The 23,699-nt window shown below is 44.5% G+C and overlaps 1 protein-coding gene across 4 annotated transcripts in view; it reads left to right on the top strand.

Annotated features, from left to right (window-relative positions):
• C21H1orf226 (chromosome 21 C1orf226 homolog) overlaps nucleotides 1-23,699 on the top strand; it is a 281,417-nt gene that overhangs the window by 176,432 nt on the left and 81,286 nt on the right. For all 4 annotated transcript variants that reach the window (XM_074349719.1, XM_074349720.1, XM_074349721.1 and 1 more), the window contains one exon: nucleotides 14,598-14,690. In XM_074349719.1, coding sequence (XP_074205820.1) covers nucleotides 14,598-14,690 — 93 coding nt within the window. The remainder of the gene's footprint in view (nucleotides 1-14,597; nucleotides 14,691-23,699) is intronic.

Here is a 23,699-nt window from a genome sequence, read left to right on the forward strand (position 1 = left end):
TCAAACGGATATCGCCAGATGATTTCCTTAGCTGCTCCCCTGCGGGCCTTCCCTCCACTGGCTGCTCCAGGTGTGCGTTCATTATTCAGCTTGTCCTTCTGTCTGAGTCGCGAGTACCTTCACCCTTGCTTGGCGTGGATTCAGAGACAGGCAGAGATGTTCAGAAACCAACAGGGTGTTAGGCTCGGTGTTGCTGTGGGACAGTAGAACTAGGAAGCTAGGCTGAGAAATGATTTCTGCCTGGGAATGCTGGAATTTAATCTTGAAGTCTAGGGCCTACAGAGTCATTTCCAGGCCTGATTATAGCTCTCCAAGGCAATAGGAACCATGGCCTCTCATAGAGGCTGTTACTGGAGACAGTCGAGCAGGCTTGGAGACGTAGCTGTTGGATGACCTTCCGAGTGTCCATTGTCCCAGTGCGGTGATCCAGGCAGCGAGCACCTGGACTGGCTGTGTGCAGCTGGATGGAATCTTGTGGCTGGGAAGATTTCCCTCATCTCCTTAGGCCAGGGTGCGGTTCTCCTGGCTGGGCTGCTCCTGTTGGCCACTACTGGAAGGCCCTGCCTTTGACCTGGGAGGCAGAGGGTCCAAAATCGTCATTCTAATTTGCACCTCAGTGGGGACAGTGCTCCTCACCTTCAGTCTGTACCAACCCTGGAGGAGTGGGGGACTCCTGAGCAGGAGGTAGAGATGCATCCCCCATCCTGATGTTTCCTCCGCCCAAAGTAGTTGAATTTAATATTTAAAATTAACAGGGTAAGATAGATTTTATCTACGGTTTTATGAATTTTAATTTATGTATAGGTTTGTGTGACCACCACCACCAGGATCAGGACACAGAACTGTTACTCACCCCTAATATCTGCCTGGTGCTGTCTCTTTGTAGTCATATCCTCTTCCACCCCTACGCCCTGGCAACTACCTCGATTTGTTCTCTGTCACTACAGTTTTGCCTTTTTGAGAGTTATATAACTGAACTCATACAGTTTGTAATGTTTAGAGACAGGCATCTTTCATTCAGTATAATGAAACTTTCAGGTTTTGTGTGTATCAGTAGTTCAATTCATTTTTATTAATTTTTTTCACATTCCAGCCAATTTACCTGTAACTTTTTTTATAGCAACAGTTCATCAGTCATGAAGCACCTATTTCCCTTGTATTTTACTGTAGTATTTCATTACATAGATGCACCACAGTTTATCAGTTCACCTGTTTGAAGGATATTTGGGTTGTTTCTAATTTTGGCGATTATAAATAGAGTGCTGAACATTCGTGTACAGGTGTTGGTGGGAACAGAAGGTTTTCTTTCTCTAGGGTAGATGCCTAGCTGAGGTATTGCTGGGAGTGTGGTACATGTATTTTGATGAGAGACTTTGGAACAGCTTCCCAGGGTGGTTGTGCTGCTTTGCATTCCCATCAGCAAAGTATGAGAAGTCCGTTTGCTCTATCAGGTCCTCACCGTTTGGTGGTGGTGGATATCTAATACCCATTAGATATTCAAATGGGTACATAGTGGGATCTCATTGCGGTTTTAATCTGCATTCCCCTAATGGCTAATGATGTGGAACATCTTTTCATGGTAGACCATTATTCCAGACTCGGGATTATCCAGTTGTCTTAGGGAGCTGTAATGAGGTCTGGACATGTCACAGTAGACTCTGAGGCTCAAGATGCAGACTTCAAAAGCTCCGATGTGCAAAAGTAATTTTTCAGTCTAGTTTTATAGGCAGGACTCTCACCGCAGTCCCAGTCCCTCCTGTCACACAGCAACACTGAACCAACCACTCAGCCTCGTTGGCTCCTTCTCATGTGCTTATGTGCCTTCCATTTATCCTCTGATGAAGTTCTGTTCGAGGCTTTTGCCCTGTCTCTACTTGGGTGGTTTTTTATTACTCAGTTTTCAGATGTCCTTTGTATGTTTTGGATGTGTCTTTTGTCAGATGGATAATTCGCAAATATTTTCTTCCAGTCTATAGCTTGTCTTTTTTATTCACTCAAACTGGCTTCCACAGAGCAAAGGTTTTAAATTTTGATGAAGTCCAATTCATCTTTTTTTTTTTTTTGATAGATCATGCTTTGGGTGTCATGTGTAAGAATTCCATACAACCTTAGGTCATGAAAATTTTCTCCTGTTCTAAAAGTTGTATAGTTTCACATTTAAACCTGTGATCAGTTTTTTATACTGAAGTATAAACCTGTGATCTATTTTGAATTAATCTTTGCATAAGGCGTGAGGCTGATGTCACAGTTCATTTGTTTACGTGGTCTGGTCCCATCTCACTCCCAGGAGTTCATCCTCTTTTCCTGACAAGTTTGGCTTTAGGTTTCCATTCGAGGTGGTGAAAATTGGTCTCAGATCACAGATTGTTGCTTTAGGGGAAAAGAATCTCAGGAATAGGCCCCCGTGTCAGAAATCTGTCTGGAGATTTTGCAGTTCTTAGTAGGATTTCTTCTCTGTATTTTCTTTTCCCTTCCCTTCCCTTCCCTTCCCTTCCTTCCCTTCCCTTCCCTTCCCTTCCCTTCCCTTCCCTTCCTTTCCCTTCCCTTCCCTTCCCTTCCCTCCCCTCCCCTCCCCTCCCCTCCCCTCCCCTCCCCTTCCCTTCCCTTCCCTTCCTTTTTCCTTTCTTTTTCCTTCCTTCATTCTCCGTATTTTCATCTGCATTTCTAAATAGTCAGGATAGGTCCATGTCTCAAATCCCACTGCCTCCCAAGGCTCCCTTGCACATTTTCCAGTCTCCATGCAGTGGTCTCATTCGTGTACCGCATGTGTCATGGGGGTTGTGCTTGGTACCTGTCATAGGGAAAAGGTAGAAAATTCAGAAGAAACTAAGATAGGGAAAAGCAGGTTATGGATCACAGGTCAAATCCAGCTCACTGCCTTTTTTTTATAAATAAAGTTTTATTGGTCCATAGCTATAGCCATTGATCTATGTTTTGTCTATGGCTGCTTTTGTGCTACAGTGACAGAGTAGAATAGTTGGAACAGAGACCACATGGCCCTCAGAGCATGAAATATTTACTCCCCTGTCCTTTACAGAAAAATGTTGCCAACTTATGGAGTCGAGGCTAGTACTGGAGATGAGCTTTGGGGTAGGGCACTTTGCTAAAGTTAAAACTGAGTCTTGCAGAAAACAAAGGATATCCGTGCTTTTCCTGCATAAACCATCCTGGCATCTTTTGATCCAGTATCATCTGTTGCCATAGGAATTTGGAGGAAGTAAAATCTGGCGCAGCCTTGGAGTAAGCTAATGGTGATGGGCTTATGGGGCAGATGAGATGGAGTGGAGATTATGTGGTGCATCTGAGTCAGCTCTGGTGTGGGAGGGGGAGACTCAGGGACTTAGGGGTGATGTGATGACCAGCATTTACCTCTTACTCCTCCTGGCATCTTTGTTTCTCTGGGTCTCCTACACCTTATCCTGCTTCAGTGGTCCTCAGCCTTTGCTGCACATCCAGACGAAATTAAATCCATTTCTGGGAGAGGGATCCAGATACCAGGATTTCTCAAGTTTCCCAGTGGTCCCCCTGTACAGCCAGAGTTGAGAACCTTCATGCCACTTTCCAACTCCTTAGACCCCGAGGAAATATTGCCACCTACTGACAGTAGGAAGTTGTTATGATTGAAAGCAGGTCAGTAACTCTTCAGATTCCACTTCAGTCTGGGAACTTGCGCTCTGGATACTGTATTTTTATCATTCGTATATTAGAGTTCGGTTTTTGCCCATGTTAACGTGGCTCTTCGTGAGAAACACCCTGTCTCAGTTTTGATGTAACCCAGAATACTGACATATACAATTGGGAAGAATCATAGAATATTATCACTAATGAAAGCCTTAGAGGTCATTAGTTCAAACAGCTGACATATCCAAATACCTTTTGGACTTACATACTCTGGCTCTGGCGCCTTGCTACTCAAAGTGTGGTCCACGCTGGTCCATGACACCAGGAGTGTCAGCGTCCCCTGGGACCTTGTTAGAAATGCAGGACTTCTCCCACCCCCACACACCCCCACCTGAAGACTTTGTAGTTTAACAAGATCCCCAGGTGATTCACATGGACTTTAAAATTTGAGAAGCACTGCTTTAAAAAATCATGTAAGTGGAAACTTCTGTGAGTAGATTTAGAAAAGCTGCCAGTATTGTCAGAGACTGAATGACCCCTTGACAGAGACAACACTGTTATATCTAAGAGCCCTCCTAAGCCTGATTTTGTTTTCCTCCTCCTCGAATTTCGTCAGTGTCTTTTTTCAATGTCTCCCAAGAATGTCCTTCTTTACACCTTCTATTAAACCATGAACACTCATTGCAGCCATCTGTTCTGCCTGCTGTGGTCTTCCCATTGTTTTTCCTCTTGAACCTGGAAATTCTAATGACCCTTAATGGGTGAGTGGAAGCACAGGTTATCCAGATCTTCTCATCTCGTCTCTTTCTCACTGTGCTGATAGGTCTAAGCTTAGGGGGGGAATGTTGAATGGATCAGACTTGGGAGAGGCTTGGAAAGGGAGTTTCATGTGAATGCCTGTGTGACCTCTAAATCCCTTCTAATTCCTATGCTCAGATTCTGTGGTGCAAGGTAGACTTTTTCAATGTGTAACACATCCTCTGTGTTCACCTGTGCTGTTATTGTTGAAAGCATTGCTACTTTTTCCAGGCATGGGATATTGAGACCATTTCAATCTTATCCTGTTCTGTTCTATCATACAGTGATTTCATCCAGACATTTTCTTTATTCTTACAACCCAATGCTTGATGTATGTACCTGGTCTTCCCTAGGTTTCCCATTTCCAGTCTCTCTCCTTTTAGAATCCTCAGTGCTGGTGCCAAGATTATGTTCAGCATCTGCCCCTCTTCTCTTCGCTGTTTTCAAAACCCTAAAGAACGTAACTCCATCCTCCTTTCTATGCAGAACTCTAATAATTTATTTTCCAGTCTGTCTGCATCCTTTCTCCTATCTTCTGCCTCTGCTTCTGGGATCAACCTGGCCTTGCCAGACACCCTCATTTCCTTGTTGCTGGATTTTCTCCCCTGCCTTCCGCCAGTGGCTTGCCCATCACACTCTTCCTACAGGGGATATGAGGTTGGTAATATGTTGAGACACACTTAGAGCTGGGAAGTTTCTCAGATACAATCTAACCCAGTATGCTTATTTCACAGAAGGGAGGAGTAATGCCCAGAGAGGTTAGGTGCCCAGGGTCACACAGCTAAGATTGCAGATACTTGATGTGGAGTGACATCACTGTCCGGTGTGGCTTCTTCAGGGGACTTCATAGTACTCGATGTGAATCATTTCATATAACTTTACAAGGTGAGTGTGGGGATGTGTGTGGTGGAGGGTGAGGGTTGCAGGGAGGTCACAAAACATGATTGATTACCTTCTTTTAAAGAGAAGGCCTTAGAAAAACAGAAGGATTCATCATTTGTCTCATAACCATTTTTGGTCTGAGGCAGAAAACCTTAAATCCTTGTTTCATGGCTCCACTAAATACTGGCAGACTTTTATTTCTTCTAGGTGTGTGTGTGTGTAGACATGAATTATACTGTTTAGACATCGTTATGTCTTTTTTTTCTTCCTGTGGCAGATGAATTTTATGTCCCTTGTCTTCCTGCTTCCTAGGTACCGTATTAAGCATTTGGAGGAGGGTCTGGGTCAGATATTAGGGAAGGATAGAATTGGTCACAGTCGAAGTTTGTTTTATTTTTGGCTTTTCACCCACCTATGCCTCTGTTTTTGGTTAAAAGGGAAAGGTTCTCATGTGTGGTTTTAATGTGCTCAAGAGCTAGTGGAGGGAAAAGCAACCCGAGAGCAGTGGATTATTATTAGTAGTGGTACTTATCTTGCTGCATAAATCACCCCTTTGGGCCCCTTAATCATTTGGATTGTTGTTCAGCTCGCTGTGACCTGTCAATGTGCTCGCAGTCGGAAGCAGTGATGGCTGTATTCCAGGGCCTGTCCTGTCTCCTCTCTACAGGGAGCAGCTGCCGCTCAGGGGGCTGCCCCGTTCACAACCAAGGACACGGCCACAGCCCACAATTGCCTGCACTCTAGGTGGCCGCTGTCTGTCATCCAAGGGCCTGTTTAATTTGCCCTCTCCCATCATGCCAGTCTCCCGACACTGCGAAAATGCCTCTCTCCCACAGAACATCTGTGTTTGCATGAACCTCTCTCCCTGTTCCTCAGTGCTCCAAACAGCAATGAACTTGGATGTTTCCTGCCCTGCAGCCCTCCTTATCTTCAGAGGGCCCCTCTACCATGTTTTTCTGACCTCATTGGCATTCTGTACCCTTCCCAGGTCATTGACATGTGTCCTTGGGTGTGGAACAGGGTGGGAAGCAACAAAGGAAATGAGCGCAGCCAGTGCAATTATTACGGGAAAGAATTTTGGGGGGAGACTGCAGGCTTTCCATTGAGTTGCCCAAGAATATTCCAGATCCTATGAAGCTAGTTTCCAATAAGTTCTTCCTCCTTTTCTTGTTTCCTGTTATAAGGTGGGGTTGCATGCACATCAGAGAGCTCATTACACATGTATTGAATGAATGCAGGAATGAATGAATAATTTTATTTCCTGGAGCCAGGATTCTGGGGAGGGGTGTTTGGGGGAACTGTGGGGAGGGGTGGTAGGGAACAGATGTTGAGAAACACAAAGAGCCAAGAGTCAGAAGATATGTGGTTCCAGGCAGGCTCAAGTTTTCTGCTAATGAACCTGGGAAACTTTTCTATTTTTAACCATCTTTGGGTAGTGGCTTCTTCAGCCCTAAGATGAAATATTTGGTCAACATTTGTGGTCCCAAATATTTCAAACACAAGGATTCCTATAAAATTTTGTTGATGAAGTATTTTGGAAGATTTTGCACAGGGAAGGAAGCCAACAAAAATGAAAAGGCTACATACTGAATGGGAGAAGATGCTTAGAAATATATTTGATAAGGGGTTGATATCCAAAATATATTAAAAAGACTCATACAGTTTTATATCAAAACAACCCAGTTAAAAAATTGGCAGATGACCTGAACAGACATTTTTCTGAAGACATACAGACGGCCAATAGGCGTGTGAAAAGATGCTCAGCATCACTAATTGTTAAGGAAATACAAATCGAAACCACAGTGAGCTATCACCCCACACCTGACAGAATGGCCATTATCAAAAAGACAAGAAACAAGTGATGATGAGAATGTGGAGAAAAGGGAACCCTCATGCAAACCTCATGTTGGTGGGAATATAAATTGGTGCAGCCACTGTGGAAAACAATATGGAAGTTCCTCAAAAAACTAAAAATAGAACTACCGTGTGACTCAGCTATTACACTTTTGGGTATTTATCTGAAGAAAATGTAAACACTAATTCAAGAAGTTCTATGTACTCCTATGTTCATTGCAGCCTTGTTTACAGTAGCCAAAATATAGAAGCAACTTGAGATTCCATCAATGAATGGATAAAGACACTGTCATTGTGTATGTATATGTGTGTGTGTGTGTGTACATATATATATGTGTGTGTGTATACACACACACACAATGAAATATTACTAAGCTGTAAAGAATTACTGAAATCTTGCCATGTGTGACAACATGTATGAACCTAGAAGGGGTATTAGGCCAAGTGAAATAAGTCAGAGAAAGTATGATTTCATTTATATGTGGAATCGAAAAAACAAAAGCAAACAAAATAGAAGTAGACTCATAGACACAGAGAACAATTTGGTGGTTGCCAAAGGGGATGGGTTTCGGGGGGGAGGGATGAAATAGGTGAAGAGATTGAGGTGAGGTACAAACTGCCAGCTATAAAATAAATAAGTCATGAGGATGTAATGCCAGCATAGGGACTATGGTCAATATTGAAATAACTGTATGGTGACAGGTGGTAGCTAGACTTGTCATGGTGATCATTTTGTAATGTATAAAAATATAGAATCACTGTGTTGTATACCTGAAACTAATATAGTATAAGTAAATTATAACTCAGTGAAACAAGAAAAAAAATCACAGTGTATATCCGCAGCCTGTATAGCCAGATTAAGAGGAGAGTGGAAAGGGAGGAATTTTATCTCAGTCCTCACCCTTAAAATTGTGACTTTCTAAATTACTCCTGCCATTTGGAAGCTTGGATCTCCCTGAAGGGGTGGGGGGAGATATCCTGAAAGATTGTCCAAAGGAAGAATGAGTTAAACCGAGGACTACTGTTTTAAGCCAAAGTAGACTGAATTACCTGATGAGGACAAATTTCAAATTCCCCCTAACTCACATAGTAAGTAGAAATAAGGCCTTCAGAGCAAAATGAAAGATGCTTACAGGAAAAAGGAGAAACTGCTTTTTTGTATAGCTGAATTTTAGTATAAATTTTTAAGCCTCTGTGTAACTGATGTACTGAAAATGCTTGAACGGAGTGTGCCAGTCTCTGATAATTTCTTTAGGGTAATTAGTTGATAGGATTACTGAGATCAAATGATATTAAGGTTTTAGGACTGATACATATTTATAAATTTCTTTCCTAAAAAGTTGTACCAATTTAGATTCCCAGCAGTATATATAAGTGTCTGTCTTATCACATTCTCATGATAATAGACAGTCAGTTTATAAAAGTATTTGACAATTTGGTACATTAAAAATAGAATGTCATTTAAAAGTCTCTGATTAGTAAGGTTGCACATCTATATGAGTTTATTTTCGTTTTGTACTTTTCCTATGAGCTGTGTACTCATTTCCTTTACCACTGATCAGGGTGTAAGTGATGTTTGTACTATTATGAAAAGATATCTATAAATTTGGAATGCACTTTTTAGCATAAAAAAATGTCAGAGATACAAAATGCATAAAACACAGTGAGTGAACACCTGATACCTACCACCTAGCAGAATTTCTTCCCAACATAGTAGTTGTCATTTTAACACCTCTGATTTAGAAAATGGATGGCAGCAAATAGCAGAGATGCTTTCATAAGAAACTATACTTTAATTGTTACAATAGTATCTATGCTTTAAAAAAATACTATGTATATGATCAAGACACATTGATTTTGCATAAGGCAATTCTAGATGCAAACGTTTCTATGGCCCAGAGTAATGTTCATGAATAATGTGATCTCTGTTATCTCCCACATCCAAAAAATGCCAACTTCTGGCCCTTCCCTGGGTCTGCCGAGTGATCATGTCTGAGGCCTTAGTCTCGGATTCTGTCTTTTTATCAGATGCCTCAAATGGGACTTAAAAGGAGTCTTAGATTTCCTTGTCTACAGAGCTGGGTAATACTTATATTTTACACTTATGATGCAATGACAATGAATATTCCTTTCTTTAAAAAGTGGCTCCTCTGCTTCCTTTTAAGCAGTTTGCAGTTTGTGGAGATTTTATTTATACCCAGCTTTCAGTGATATGTCTGTTGCTAAAATAAGTTATGCTGGGCTCGAGGTTGATAGATAGGAAGTAAATGTCTGTACCAGGAAGCCTCAGAGGTACTATAGAATCTGGATTCAGTACCAGCTTTGCTCTTTGTCTTGCTTGCATTTCTGAGGTTTTGTAGGAATGAGCAATGCAAGTCCCTGAGCCACACAACAGTGTCAGGGACTGCCATGGCTCTTGGGAGCCCTGGTCCTCAGATTCTGTCCTCACAGGCACAGGAGCTGGAACTTAGGGAAGTTGGGTGGCCCGGGGAACAGAGGTTTACCAGCATGACCGTTCATTCCCATTCATTACCTCTGACTGTGCCATAAGGTGATTGAGAACAGCACTGTCCCATGATGGAGACTCTAAGTTATTTCCTTAAGTGTGGATCAAGCAAAAGAGTTTATCAGTGTGCTATGGAATATGGAAGAGTTAAAGTCGGATCTTCTTAAGGTCTTTATGCCCATGGAATGGAATCCAGGTTTTAATAACTTAAATTGTTAATCAATGAAATAACTTCTGGAAGGTTTATTTTACCTTTGTGGACAGTGTCATGTTTTCTCAGGTTCTGTGAAGGACCACTGCCAACTGGGTTCATTAATTTATTGGATGTTTGTTTATTCCCCCCCCCATCCCCTGGTGCTATATTCTTGAGTACAAATATGTGTAAATCATATTTCTCATTCTCAGGGAGGGCCTGACCTAGTGGGGAGATGCACAAACAACCTGTCAGTGCTGAGTGATAATGGAGGCTCACATATTGCTCTAGTAACCAAGCTGATGGCACAATTCTGTGGGAGGATGTGGGAAGGGGGAGTTGACCTGCAAGACTTTGCTGTGCAGAAGGCTAAGTAGATAATTTAAGAATAAGAAGGAGTTCACCAAGCAGATGGTAAGGGGGAGGGCATTCTGGGCATAGACAGTAGCAAATGCAATTACATGAAAGTTTGGAAAAATACGACGTGTTCGACTTGCATGTGGGAGAGTGACAGAAATAACCTTTTGCAAGCAGCTTGAATTAAAGTGGACTTGCCACGAGGAGAAATGTATTTGTTATACAGTGTTTTCAGATTTTTAACTTTTATTGTGGTAACATATACATTACAAAAAGATTTTCATTTCAGCCATTCTTAAATGTACAGTCCTAAGGCATCTACACACAGCGTTCACTTTGTTGTGCAGTCATCATCACCGTCCACCTGCAGATCTTTTCATCTTTCAAAACTGAATCGCTGTACCCATAAACACTAACTCCTCATCTCTCCCATTCCCCATCCCCTAACAACCACCATCCTACTTTCTGTCTTTTTGAATTTGACTACCCTTAGATCTCATATGAGTGGAATCACACATTTGCCTGTCTGTTCTGTCTTACCATCAACGACATTTAACATAATGTCTTCATGCTTCATCCATGTTGGGGCATGTGTTAGAATTTCCTTTTTAAGGCTGAATAATACCCTAGTATATGTCTGTAACACATTTTGTTTCTCTCTTCATCCATCAGTGGACCCATGGGTTGCCTCCACTTTTGGGCTATTGTGAGCATGCGATGAACATGTGTGTACGCAGATTTGTATCTTACTACCTAAGTTATTAAACTTTCAAATGTTAAGTGCAAAATGACTTCCTGCAAACCCTTTATAAGACAGTGCCTTTAGATGAGGTACTTACAGTTTTGTTGTGAAGGTGTGTTCTCACTCTTGAAGCCACAATTATGGGTAGAATATGATTAAATGCTTGATGGCACTACCAGAATTCACTTATGATTATTCACCAGAAGCAAACCTGTGAGGCTTATTCTAGAAAGGTGGTGAACACAGCTGGCTATAAACTGAGGACTTGCCAAGCGAGAGCATCATTCTCTGCCTTTGCAAACTGAATCTCCTCTCTTGGGAAAGTAGCCTCTGAGCACCTTGACTCATGACTGTAAGCATTGTGGGGACAGTGGGAAGGAGCTGGGCAAAATGAATTTTACAGAGAACAGAGAGAGGACCAGCTTCCTATGTAGCTGGTGAGAGAATGCATCACTAGGCTGAGTAGTTTGTAGACTATGTGACTGAAGAACCAAGGATCTCATAAAGAAAACACATGCACACAGGGGTTCTTCAGGGACTAGATGTTGTCCTGAAAATAGGCTGTTGAGAGTGAGTGTGTATGAGCGTGTATGTGTGTGTGTGTGTGTGCAGCCCCAACCCTTCCCCTGATTCCTAAGAGAGTAATTCTGTTACTTCTATTTCTGTAGTACAGCTTCAAGCCCAAGGCTGGGCCAGTCCCTTCATTAACACATTCCCCTGCTGCAGACCTCCTGCTCCCCCTTCTTGGACACCCAGTGCCTGGGACTGGAGACCTACAGGGTTAGGAGGTGCTTCTGCAAACTGGGGAGAAGGAAACATTGGGGCGTCAGGACAATTCTGACAGCAGCTCTCTGACTTCCAGCCAGTATTTTCACTCCCATCTCGGTTGAGTGTTTTCTCCTGGCTCCTGCTGTATCTGAACCCTCTGTCTACCCAGCCCCACTTTGTGGGCCTCACTGGTGGGCACAGCACACTAGATTCCAGGGCCACTCCTCCCATACCAGGCCCCAAGTCTCTGTTTATGAAGCCCAGACACTTTACCTCAGTCCTTCTAGTCAGTGGTTAGTGTTCCAAAGCTTCTGTTGTCTTGTTCCCGAAAAGGTCAGGTCCCGTAGGGCTTAGTCTGTCCTTGCTGGTGGGACTCTGGCTAGCAAAGCAAATATATCAGGTCAGTCTGGCCACTGGGGAGAGAGCCAGGCCTGTTGGCACGGACTCCAGAGTTGGCGTGGGCTTTGTGGGAGGCTGACCTGAACCACAGACGGTGGTACCAGCAGTCCTGTTTGTCCTCTGGCCCCTGGCAGAGCCTGGGCAGGCTAGACTCCTGTCCTGCGGAGCTCAGATGCTTCCTCCTGGGCCCGCCTGCCCGGCAGATCAGCACAGTGTGGGGCAAAGGAGGGCATCCCTCTGTTCCCCTAGTCACTCCCGTCATCTCTGCCGTCTCCAAATCCATTTCTGTCCCCTCAGTGAGCATAATAACATGGTTGTCGAAGTGAAGTATAATTGCCGTATAAATAAACCGTTTTATGATAATAAAGGTTTAAACATTTTCAGACGTTTGATTTCATTTCCCTAGTTGCCGATGGAGCTGCACTTTGAGTACATATCCTTCGGCTGGAAAGGGTCTGAGACATCTGACCACAGGGCAGGTGGAGTAGGTGCAGAGTGTGCCCAACCTAAGAGCCCTTCTAAATAGCACTCAGGTAGTACGTTCCGGCAGCCGTAACGGGGCCCGGAACCTTGCTTCATGCCTCTCTTGCCCCTTGTCATTGTGAAGCACTCCAGAGCATTCCACCAGCTGTTGTGAAGGGGAGCACCTGGATTGTCACTGTCACTGAGATTCTAATGCACCTCATTTGGTCGTGCTTCTCCATGTAGTTACTGTGCCCACACTCCGTAGCAGAGCCACCTGGGAGTTACGTGCACAGTGGTTGAATTAGAGGCTGTTTTCCAGTTCCAAAGAGAAAGTTACACTTTGAGTTCTTAAGATCAGGATGTTAAAGGCATGGCCAAGGTTTCAGATACACAGGCAAAGGGTTGGCCTGGGGAATCTTGATTTTAAAAAGGTTCCAGAGAGAATGAAACTAGTAGGGAGGGGGACCAAACAAGAAAGAGATACAGTTAGCGACAAGATTCTTCTGGAAATGTAAGACTTTCAGGGGTTTGGTTTAGCAGGTGATGTGCTCTCTAAAACCAGGGCTGGGAGGTGACATTGTACCTTGCAGAGGTAGGTAGGTACTTAGTCGCTGCTTTGACCTTGTTGCTGGAAAGAGGGAAGAAGGAAGTCTGTGGAGCTTGTGAGAGTGACATAGTGCAGGAAAGCAGAGACTGTAAAGCAGATGAGGGTTGACCTGCCTGGGGCAGGTTTTGTCCACCTCTGAGTGCTCCCGGGACTCTTCAGCTCTTATCTCCTGAGTTCATCAGTGCACCTCTCTGGCAGTGCAGCCTCTGACTGGCAGGAGCAGCCCTGATTTTAGTGACTTCTTCCCAAGGGAGGCACAGCTGAAAAGCTGTGTTTACTGAAAGCACGTGAGCGGAGGTGAATGCAGGTGTGGCCAGGAAATGATGCTGGTTCACCTCTCCCAGCAGGCACAAGGCCAAAGTCAGCCGACTTACAGATTCTCAAGCTGGCTCGCCCACCCAGAGGTAATTTCAGTTCATCTAGCACTGCATCTGAGCAGAATGCTGCAGTCAGGGGCCACGCTGCGATTGTAGCCATGTCCTGAAGTGCATGCAAATCAAACACCACTCTAGCCTTCACCAGCTTGCAGCTACCGACCTAGAGAGGTTTGCTACATGGCTGAGGCCCTGTTCTGAGCCAGACTCCAGACTTCTCCCTGTCCCGTCAGACATGTCTGCTCTCCTTTTTCGTATTAGTCTTAATTGGCTTGGGGTTCCCAGACTCTGAAGCAGTCTGAGGTTGAAGCTTTCTTTTTCTCCTATGTGTCTCTTACTCCGGTTTACTCTTCCTTCAGGATCCCTGGTGGAAAGGTCAGCTGTTGGCAAAGTGATGGTGGGGGTGGGAGAAGTAACCACCAGACTGGGGAGTGACGTATGTCGCCATCACCTGGAAACTCAGATCAGCTGTAAACCAGAACCTGACCTGACGATGTGAAGAGAAATGCTTTTCCTCAGTTAGCCAGGTCGTGTCCTTGTCCCTAAGAAGCAGACCGCCAAGGGGCATCAGCACTGACTCTGTGCAACAGAATAAGAAAATCAACTGATTTTCTTTCAGTGGAAGGGATGGAATGTAGACAGACTGGGAGACTCTAAATTGAGTTCTTAAAATCAGAGTGTTAAAAGGAGTGGCCAAGAGAAGGTTCTGGATTTCTGGTAAGGCTTTCAAAGTAAGGTTTTCTGTTTTCACCTTGTTAGGATGGATCAGATCCATTCTTGTGGTCTTACCTGATAGCTGAGTGGTGAAACCAGTGACTATTCAGAGTGTCTATTCCAACCCAAAAGTTGCCAAGCCAACTTCCTGCAGACATCCACCTGCTTTTATATCCCCTGAGGTGCTTCTTGTCCCCAGAGACTGCACCCGCTCCCTGGACCCATCTGTAGCCCTCTTTTCCAGGTCATGAGCTCTCTGGGGCCGTGCAGATGCACTGATCTAATTGGACTGTGCTTTGTTCTCTTCTCCTTTGCAGTATGAGTTCAAAGCCAAGAACATCAAGAAAAAGAAGGTGAGCATTATGGTTTCAGTGGATGGAGTGAAGGTGATTCTGAAGAAGAAGAAAAAGGTAAGTGACTCTGAACCAGAAACTGGGGTGAAAGGGGAGCAGGGAAGGTAGATGTGGGATAGCTTTTCCTTCGAGGTCACTCTTCAGACGGAATCCTTCCCTTGTCTGGTGAGGTGGTCTGCCTTGACCAGCAACAGTGCTGAGAGGCTGCAGCTGGATCAGAGAGTGTGGCGGGGCCAAAGACCACGTCAACTGATTGGCTCAGTTCTGGTGTCCCATGAGTGACAAGGGTCATCTCCTATCATCCTTGCATTCAAATCCCCTCTCCTATTTTGATACCTTTACCATTGAGTCTTGATCTTGGGAAATGCTTTTATTTTTTCCAATTATTTTGAGGGGGGATAAGTAATTAAGTTTATTGTTTATTTTTAATAGAGGTACTAGGGATTGAACCCAGGACCTTGTGCATGCTAAGCATGTGCTCTACCACTGAGCTATACCCTCCCCTTGGGAAATGCTTTAAATCCAAGTGACGACAAGTATAACAGGGTTCAGTGGGAGAGAGGATGAGAGGAGGCTCCCAGCCCCATTGTGTGTCCTTGTGTCCTGTTACAGTTACTGCTGCTGCCCATCTGTCTAAGTAGTCCCTCAAGACCCAGCCACTATTCAGTGCTCAGGAAGTGAGAGGAAGGGGAGGCAGGCATTGGTCCAGATAGTGCACATTCCTCTGAGCTGGGGCGAGACAAGAAAGTGAGCATATGTCGTTTAAACACTTGGCTGTTTTGTGTTAAAAACTGTATGTGCTGGGGCAGGAATGATGTTAACCCCTGGGGAAGGCTAGATTTGCATAACGGGCAGAAGGGAGCGTAGATGTGTTTCCAAACAGAAATGGAAAAGGGCTTGGTTGATGGAGGATATGTGAGAGAATCTCTTTTTACCCCTCTGTTCCTTGACTCTGCTCATGCCTTTGTTTTATACTTACTGATGGCAGCACCATCACATACTAATACGTAGACCTCTTGAGCTGCCTTAGATTCCAAACCTACAATGCTCTTAATTCAAATGGGACAAATATATAGAAGTAGACAGATAAACTTGGAGAATCAGGGGTTGAGAGGGATGTTGAAGGGTAGTTATCTTGCTGATCTGAGGATTGAAATAACCTCTACATCCTTCTCACATCCATCACCCAGTATATGACTGGACACCTCCAGTGAAGAGGACTCTACTCCTTTTTCAGGCAGCCTGTTTTCCCTCTGGACAGCTGGAAATCTACAAAGGTCTTCCATATATTGAACCAAAACTTGCTCTCTTATGCTCCCTAAGTAGCTTTTGGGGTGGTTCTAGAAAGTGTTTTATAGCTCTGGGGTTGGAAGGATATAGGAAGAAAATAGAATATAATATACTGTTTATAAAGAATTAGCTCCTTCAAAATTTATAAGTAGTAGGTAATTTGTAATAGCGTATTAAGTATCCTTGACTTTATAAACCTCCACTGAGGGGACCACGGTCCCCATCTTGTTCTTACCCTGGGCTATCTTTTCTGCCCCTCCTCTCCACCCCACGTGTATGCACACAGTGGTTAGCCATGGGACAGTCTTTAGAATATTGTCCTCTTCAGGAGTTCCTGAGAAGGAAACTTCCTGAAGCAAGCTGAGGCCTGTCGGGTAGATGAGACCCCTGTGCCCCAGTTAAAGAAGCTATGGACGATGACAATGTCAATTTAAAAGCAAGAGAAATCCTCAGAGGGAAAACAGACCAATGCAGCCAAGCTTGTGATTCAAGGGGCCACAGCTGCATCCCAGCTTGGTTTTGTCACGTGGATAGGATAGCTTTACTCTGCCCTTCATGCGAGAGCAGACTAGTGGCTTAGTGCCCTCAGGCACCAGCTGATGAAATAATAGCTGTGATTTGTGGACTCTCCAGGTTGCAAGATGCTTTCACACCCATTATCACCCATCTTTTCATCAAGCCTGCTAGGATGGTCCTGTGGGCAGTTCACTCGGTCAGCATCCATGGCACGCAGTCACCTCGGGAAACTAGCCACACAAGCAAGCAGTTTCTTCCCTAAACTTCTCCCTCCCTGGGGGCTGAGCTGTCAGCCTTTCAGAGTCTGAAGCTCAAACTCATCAGTTTTGAAGTTATGAACCTTAGGATGCTAACTCACACTGACAAAACTCAAAAAGAGGCTGAGGTACAAACTAAAATACCAGGCTTTTTTTTTTTTTTTAATTGAAGTATAGTCAGTTTACAATATTGTGTCTAGAACACCAGGTTTCACTTTAAGACACTGAACAGTGTTCCAGACCAGGTACTCACGTTAGCCTGACAAGCACATTTTCTTCTGTCAGAGGCAAAGTGATGTGAAAAGACCTTAGGTTACTGGAGGGTTGCTCTGTGTGCACAGATGGAGTGAGTCAGCTAGTTGTGTGACAAGAATGTTTCCTGGCCTCTGGCTCCGCAGTAAACGGGTCCACTGGATGTGAATGGAGGTCTTGTTGGGTACGTGCTGTTTCTGGAGTCTGTTCAGACTCTGCCAGGGTTTGCCTTCATGACTCTCTGACTTCCGTGCTTTCATGGCTGGCAGTCCCAGCATCTCCCCCCCTCCCCAGTGCACATACACTTCCAGCTGACATAATCTTTACTTTCAGTTAGGTTACATTCCAAGGCCTGCTGTCCTGGGGCTATTCTGTGCCTTTCGGGGAATATACTGTACCTCTTAGTTGATCCATTATGGGGTGACTTCCTAGTTTTGCCTTTAAAGGACAATCTTACTTCCCATCTCACCTTGTCCCTCATGTATCGTGTACCAAATGTGGTGTCATCCTCATGCTGCACGTGAAAAACCTGAGGTTAGAGAATCTAAGTATCTTGCCCAAGGTTACACAACCTGGAAGGTGTGGGCTGAGGTGTCACCTGGGGGAGAAGCCAGCCTCCTTCCACTGAGTAACTGAAAACTGAGCTGGAGAAGCGTCTTCCCCAGGAAATCCATGGGAACTTGAGACGCACTTAGAAACTCCATCCCTGGTAATCTCTGGTGTGGGCTCACCCTCCTGCTGGCCCAGAAGAGAGGTGATCTAACAGGTCTTTCCGAGATCTGATTCTTCTGATGCCAGGCTTGGGAAACGGGAGCCTCCCATCTTGTTTTCTCCACCCCCGCCTGGTGGTATCCGGTTCAGGCTGTGGTTGTGATTTGGATAATGCCTTTAATCACAGGGTTCGTTTTACACTGCCTCTGACAGATGAATGCACATTAACAGCAATCAGCCTTTTTTGTCATCTATTCCCATGTGACTGTCCTCTGGTATCTGAGTGTGTGCATACCACCTGTGTGTGTGTGTCTCTGTGTGTCTGTATCTCTATCTGTCTGTCTCTGTTTATAGAACTGAGGAGGGCTGAGTGGAGACATGCTGCACTTGTCTCTAAGGAAGTGCAACAGTCAGTTGATTCCAGTGACAGCCATCCTGATCATGTTAAGAACTAGAGCTCTTGCCGGGTAGCTGTAGGTGTAGAAAGAGTCTTGGCCGATATTCAGCCACAGGCCCCGGAACCATGTCATATAGCCTGACTTCTCCACTCATTGGCCAGTGCCTGTGTTGCACTAGTCAGTAAAATTGTTGAGTAACCCCTCCTTCTGCAAACAACGTGTTGATTTTCACGGGGTCACTGTGGCATGCTGGGAGGAGCCCTCAGCTGAGATGACGAGACCTGGGTTCTAGTCCTGGCTCTTCTTTTCCTGGCTGCGTGGTTCTAAGCAAGTTCTTTTGCTTCTGTGAGCTCCAGCTATGAAATGAAGAGTTGGATTAGGTGATCACTTTAACCTTGCCAGCTCAAATGCTCTGCACCAGCTCTGGAACCGTGCTTTTCAGTGCTTGCGTGGGTATGTGTAGATCACCTGGGCTTATTCAGGTCTCTGAGACCCTTCTGGGCTACAGAGAGAGCAGACCCCAGAGGCCAAGCAGGTTTCTGCCTCCTGGACCTCCAGGGCAGGATGGGACCCTCAGAGGTCACACACTTCCCAAAGCAGCCACCAAGGCTCCTCTCTCTCTCCAGCCAGTCCATGACTGGTAAATGGTGGTATGCGTCCTGGCCAGGGGAAGAAGCATGTTTACAGGGACTCCCTGCTCTCCAGGGAACTTTTTAAGGGCGGGGCCATCCTTGTAAGCTCAGCCCTTGCTTGGTCACCTGGCACCTATAGTGTGTTTTCAACAATTGTGTCTGTTGGCTCGCTGGCTGAATGAACATGATAAGTGAGGAAGGACTAAGTACTTAGCAACTGGATCAAATGAAGTCTCATTTGTTACTTTTGACTATCACATCCTCCCTCTTTCTCCTTCGGTCAATCTTCCCATTTGAAAAAAAAACAAGGATGAGAGCCGTTCCCAAGCATAGAAAGGCCTCAGTGGAAATTGCTCACTTGGGTAATATTATGAGTAGGACTTCTTCTGTGACTCTGACCTTCAGATGCTTTATTCTAGTGCAGGCAGTAGCCAAATATATTGTGATCATCTCTTATTGAGATGTAAGGAAAAAAAAAACCACATCTTTTTGGTTATATTAACAAGTGCCTAAAATGCTGTCATCTTGGACTGATACCAACAGACAATCTCACATTCCTTATGAATCTTAGGTTGTATTTGAGGTATGAACCCCACTGCTAAGATAATTGGCTTTGCTTTGTTGTTTCTCAATCAGTACATTTTCTTCAGCTCCCAGCTAGGTCCAAGCAATTATCTTTTCTGTGTATATGACAATGATTATTTACTGGAATCACACTGTAGCATCATTTGCTAGGGAGTGGACTTCTGAGTAAAGAAGATTAGTCTTGAACTTCATCCCAAGGATTTTTCTACAAAAGGTCCGAAAGGGCCTCTGTTTCACGTTGTGTCTCTTACGCACCAATAACTTTGTTGGGATCCCCTAAGGTTCCATTCTAGAAAGGCTCCACTGTTCTCATTAACAGATACGTATTGTGAGTCTAACATGCTGAAGGAACTGGGCAGGATACATAGCGGTATTAGACATGGACCCTTTCCAGCAAAATTAACTATTTTTAATGGCCCTGTATGTAGAGAGGTCTTTCACAGCTCCGATAAAATTGCGTTATAGTTATTTATCTCTCTCCCCAGTAGGTTGTGACCCTCTAGGGGCAGGGACCATGTCTTCCCTCCAACTCCATTTCATCTGCTGGGAAAGGTAGAAGGCCAGTGGGAGCAAGCTGATGAGTGTTATTACGCGCTCAGATGGCAATGAGAACGGCTGACTATAACAGCTACCATGTGTATTGAGTCCCTGCTGTTTGTCAGACCTTGTTTGATGCAGTGTGTGCTTATTAGGTCCTCATATCCGTCCTGTGAGGCAGGTAACGTCCTTACACTTGTTTTGCAAGAGAAGACTGAGCAACTTGCTCGAGACCTCAAGTCCCATCAGTGGTGAAGTTGAGGTCTGAACCCGGTCTGCCCTGCTCAGATCCCACGTGCGTTCTTGCCGCTACCGTGCTACTGTGTGTGTACTAATCTCTACAGACTCCTTTAGGGAAAAACTGCTCTATAGGAAATGCCTAATGAACTAATCCAGGGTCTTTAACTTCCAGCCTGTACCCTGTCACTGGGATATCACTTTGCAAGGAAACTAGTTTTCTGCCCAAAGGGTAGTGTTAGTTCCTATGGAAACACACAACTCAGATCTATTTGGGTAAGAAAAGGAGGCACTGAGAATTATAGAACCAGAATTTGGGAGAAAGAGCTTTAGAATTGATGTAGTTGGATCCCCTAACTGATGAGATGTGGTAACAGAGGACTAGAGAGGCCCCGTAATGGTCCTGAGGTCACCCAGGTAATTGCAGAGCCAGGACTAAACTCAGTCCAGTCCTCTTTCTTTCACGTTTTCTGCTCATTTTAAAACAGGCATATTAGGATTTCTGTGCACTGTGTGAGGACTTACTTGCACTTCCGTTTTGAAATGTGTTTTCTATATCTATAGGTTACACCTGAAGGTAGGTGATAGCTGTGTTTTCAGACGAATCCTATTTTGTGTTTGGAGACATGGAGAATTTGCCAAGCTGAGTTAATGTGGCTTTTGCAAGTTTGTTTTTTTTTTTAATTTTTTATTATTTTTTTGAGAAGTCACCATCGCTTTCAGGAGCCTGAATAATGGTAAAGCTGACAGACTTTGTGATGTGCCTACTGATCATTTCCGGTATGGATAGGAAATAAATGGAGACACAAATTCTTCCTCTACTTTTGGTTCTCAGGGAAGGTACTTTAAAGATGCCATATCCATTTCTGGGTTCCTAAAGGAGGCAGGACCTCTGTGATAATTATCCCTGACTCTGTCTTCTGTTCTTCACACTATTCCAGACAGACCTACTTCCAAACCAGTTCCCACGTAATAGTCCCTGCCAGGAGATTTTGGAATAACAAAATGGCTGTAGCTTTCCATGGAGAACTGGATATTTGCAGTCACTAGATACAGTAAAGAGAAGGGTCTATAATCAAGAATGTGCTTACTTCATTCAGTGGTCTCATAAACACATACACTGCAAACCCGTTACCCTCTCCCTCTGCTGAAAGCAAAAAGCTTCCTGGCGGTGGAGGGTGAACACCACTGATTTCATACACTTGGAGGAGCAAAGAGAACATGAAGACTAGAGGTAGACAAGTTGGATTTTAGTTACCACTGGACTAGATGGCCTTTTGGGAGAGTAAGTGAACTTCCTGAGCCTCGGTGTTTATTTTTGAAGTTGAGATCAGTTTTGATAGTGTTAAGGAAGCAATATATGAATGTTCTTAAGTGGAAGAAAGGACTTTCTATATCCACTGGGAAATTTCCTGTGAGAATAAAAAATGAAGTAGCTAAAAATGGTTTTCCTGTATCTTTCCTTTTTTACTTTCTCACTTTCTGTGTTATTCTAGGTCCTCCAAAAAGCAAATGCCAAGATAGGATTAAATGGCTTTGGGAGAAAGTGGGGAGGTATCTAGGAAAGGCTGGGGTAGCTGTCAGGTTTCAGTGTGGGTCTGACTCCAAGGGAAGGAGCTAGGAAGGAAAGGAGGAAGGGAGGGAGGGAGGAAGGAAGGATGGGAGATAGGGAGGTAGGTTGGGTGGAAGTCTCTTAGACTACAGTGTGGTCCGAGGAAGGTTTGTCAGGGCCGTCAGAGAGTTCTGAAGCCAAAGTCATTTGTCAGGGGCTCCCTGTGTCTCCTAGGAATGGGCCTCCTTAGGATCCCTGCACATTGGTCATTGTCTGGGAGCAGCCCCCCGGGAGCAGGGCCCCTGCGTGTTTGTAATAATGGATTTCAGAATGCAGCAGCTGGGGCCCTTGGTGAGTTAAACTTCCTATAATTGGAGGTCTGTAGGACACATTCTTGTGACAACATCTTCCTTTCTTGAGAAAATTTTGAGTAGCCAATATATGAAGCAGAGCCTGCCTTCCAGTTAAGCTACTCTCTGTATCTCATGACTTTTTAATTACCTTGGAGTAAGGAATTCGTTTTTAAAAGGGAAGAAAAAGAAGAGAGAAGGGGAGACTGCTGGGGGAAGAAAGGCGTAGTGAAACAGAGAGGGGTGTTTAACTAATTCTGAAGCCTCTTGAAAGGCTCAACAGTGCCTTGAGTGTCCTTGGCAGGTACGGAGGGGACAAAAAGTCAGAGAAAGGAGTTATGCCCCAACTCTGTATGTATATATGTATGTATGGCAAAATGCCAGACAGCTGCCCCGAGGGCGTCAGTCTGCTCACCAGGCACGCCCCCCACTTTCTATTTGTGGAGCTAGTGAGGAGTGGATCTTTGTCTCCCTGGGCCTCACTTTTTGGCCTCAGTGCTGTTCCTGCTTGTGCTCCCAGTGGTACCAGCGAGGCCCTGCCTGAGCCTGGACCTCAGGCTGAAGGAGCCTGAAGACCAGCCTCACTCAGTCCTACTGTCTCTCTGGGCTGTTTGCAGGAGCTGTGGCTATGATGGGCACTCAAAGAGGTGCTGACAGCTTTAGCGATACGTTCCCCCTTCTTTCCTCTCTCTTTCCGCCTCCTCCTCCTTTCCACTCCCATTTGGACTTCAAATGTCTTCATTTCCTGGCATATCTTAGAGACCACAGCTTGTTGAGGACAGTGAGTAGCAAAACTGAAAATTCCTTGCGGTAGCTACCAAGACTTTGAGCCCTTACTTGCAAGTATTTAAAAAAAAAAAAGTCTTCAGATGTAACTGGGGGCTATGTGAGTGTTCTGAAGATGGTTAAACTGAGTTTGGCTATAGTTACATTTGAAAATACTTCTCTATTCTATAGGCGAAGCCAAGTTTGATTTATAATCCCATAAAGGTAGATCATCAGGTTTTCTTTCTGTGTTTCTCTCACTAAAAACATTTTTTTTCCTAAAAATTTTCCCTTAGAAGAACATTTCCATATGGAATAGTGAGGAGGGTGTGGCCGCCTTGTGCTGGTTTCTTTTTTTCTCTGCAACATTTGAAAAATAGACGAGATGTGTGACACAATTTCAGAGCAAAGCGAAGAAGAATCAAATCATTTTTAGGACACGTGGTGCCTCCCTCTAAGTTAAGCTATTCAGGTGACACTATGAGCTGTGACTGAGCTGTGCCAGAGTACCTGTCCTGGTCAAAAAAAAAATCAGGAGAACTGTGTTCTGGTCCTAATGAGGGGACACCTTGCTCAAGAAGCTGTATGGCTCAGGGTCTTATTTGAAAGATGGTGCGGTAGGAAGGATACTGAGTGTGTGGGTAGGAGGAATGGAGAGTCTTTAGTTCTCAAGTTGTTGGCGCATCACCCCAGGGGTTGAGGAGACTGGGTAAAAATGCTGCAATCATGTTTGTCTTAGATTCTTACATAACTGCAATATTACTGGGTCCGCTCTACCCGCCACACCTTTTGAGTTATTTTGATAACTTTCTTATCTCTTCATAGACTGAAAAGACTCATACAAGGATTACTGCAAGACCTTTAAAGGGAGATATAATGGGATTTTATGGATTTTTATTTAAAAAGATTTTAATGGGATTTTCAGAAAAGGGAAAATTAGTAAGTAGGTGACAAGTTGGTGTGTTTTTTTGGTTTGGCGTTTGT

This window comes from Camelus bactrianus, chromosome 21 (genome assembly GCF_048773025.1).
Source record: "Camelus bactrianus isolate YW-2024 breed Bactrian camel chromosome 21, ASM4877302v1, whole genome shotgun sequence".
NCBI lineage: Eukaryota > Metazoa > Chordata > Mammalia > Artiodactyla > Camelidae > Camelus > Camelus bactrianus.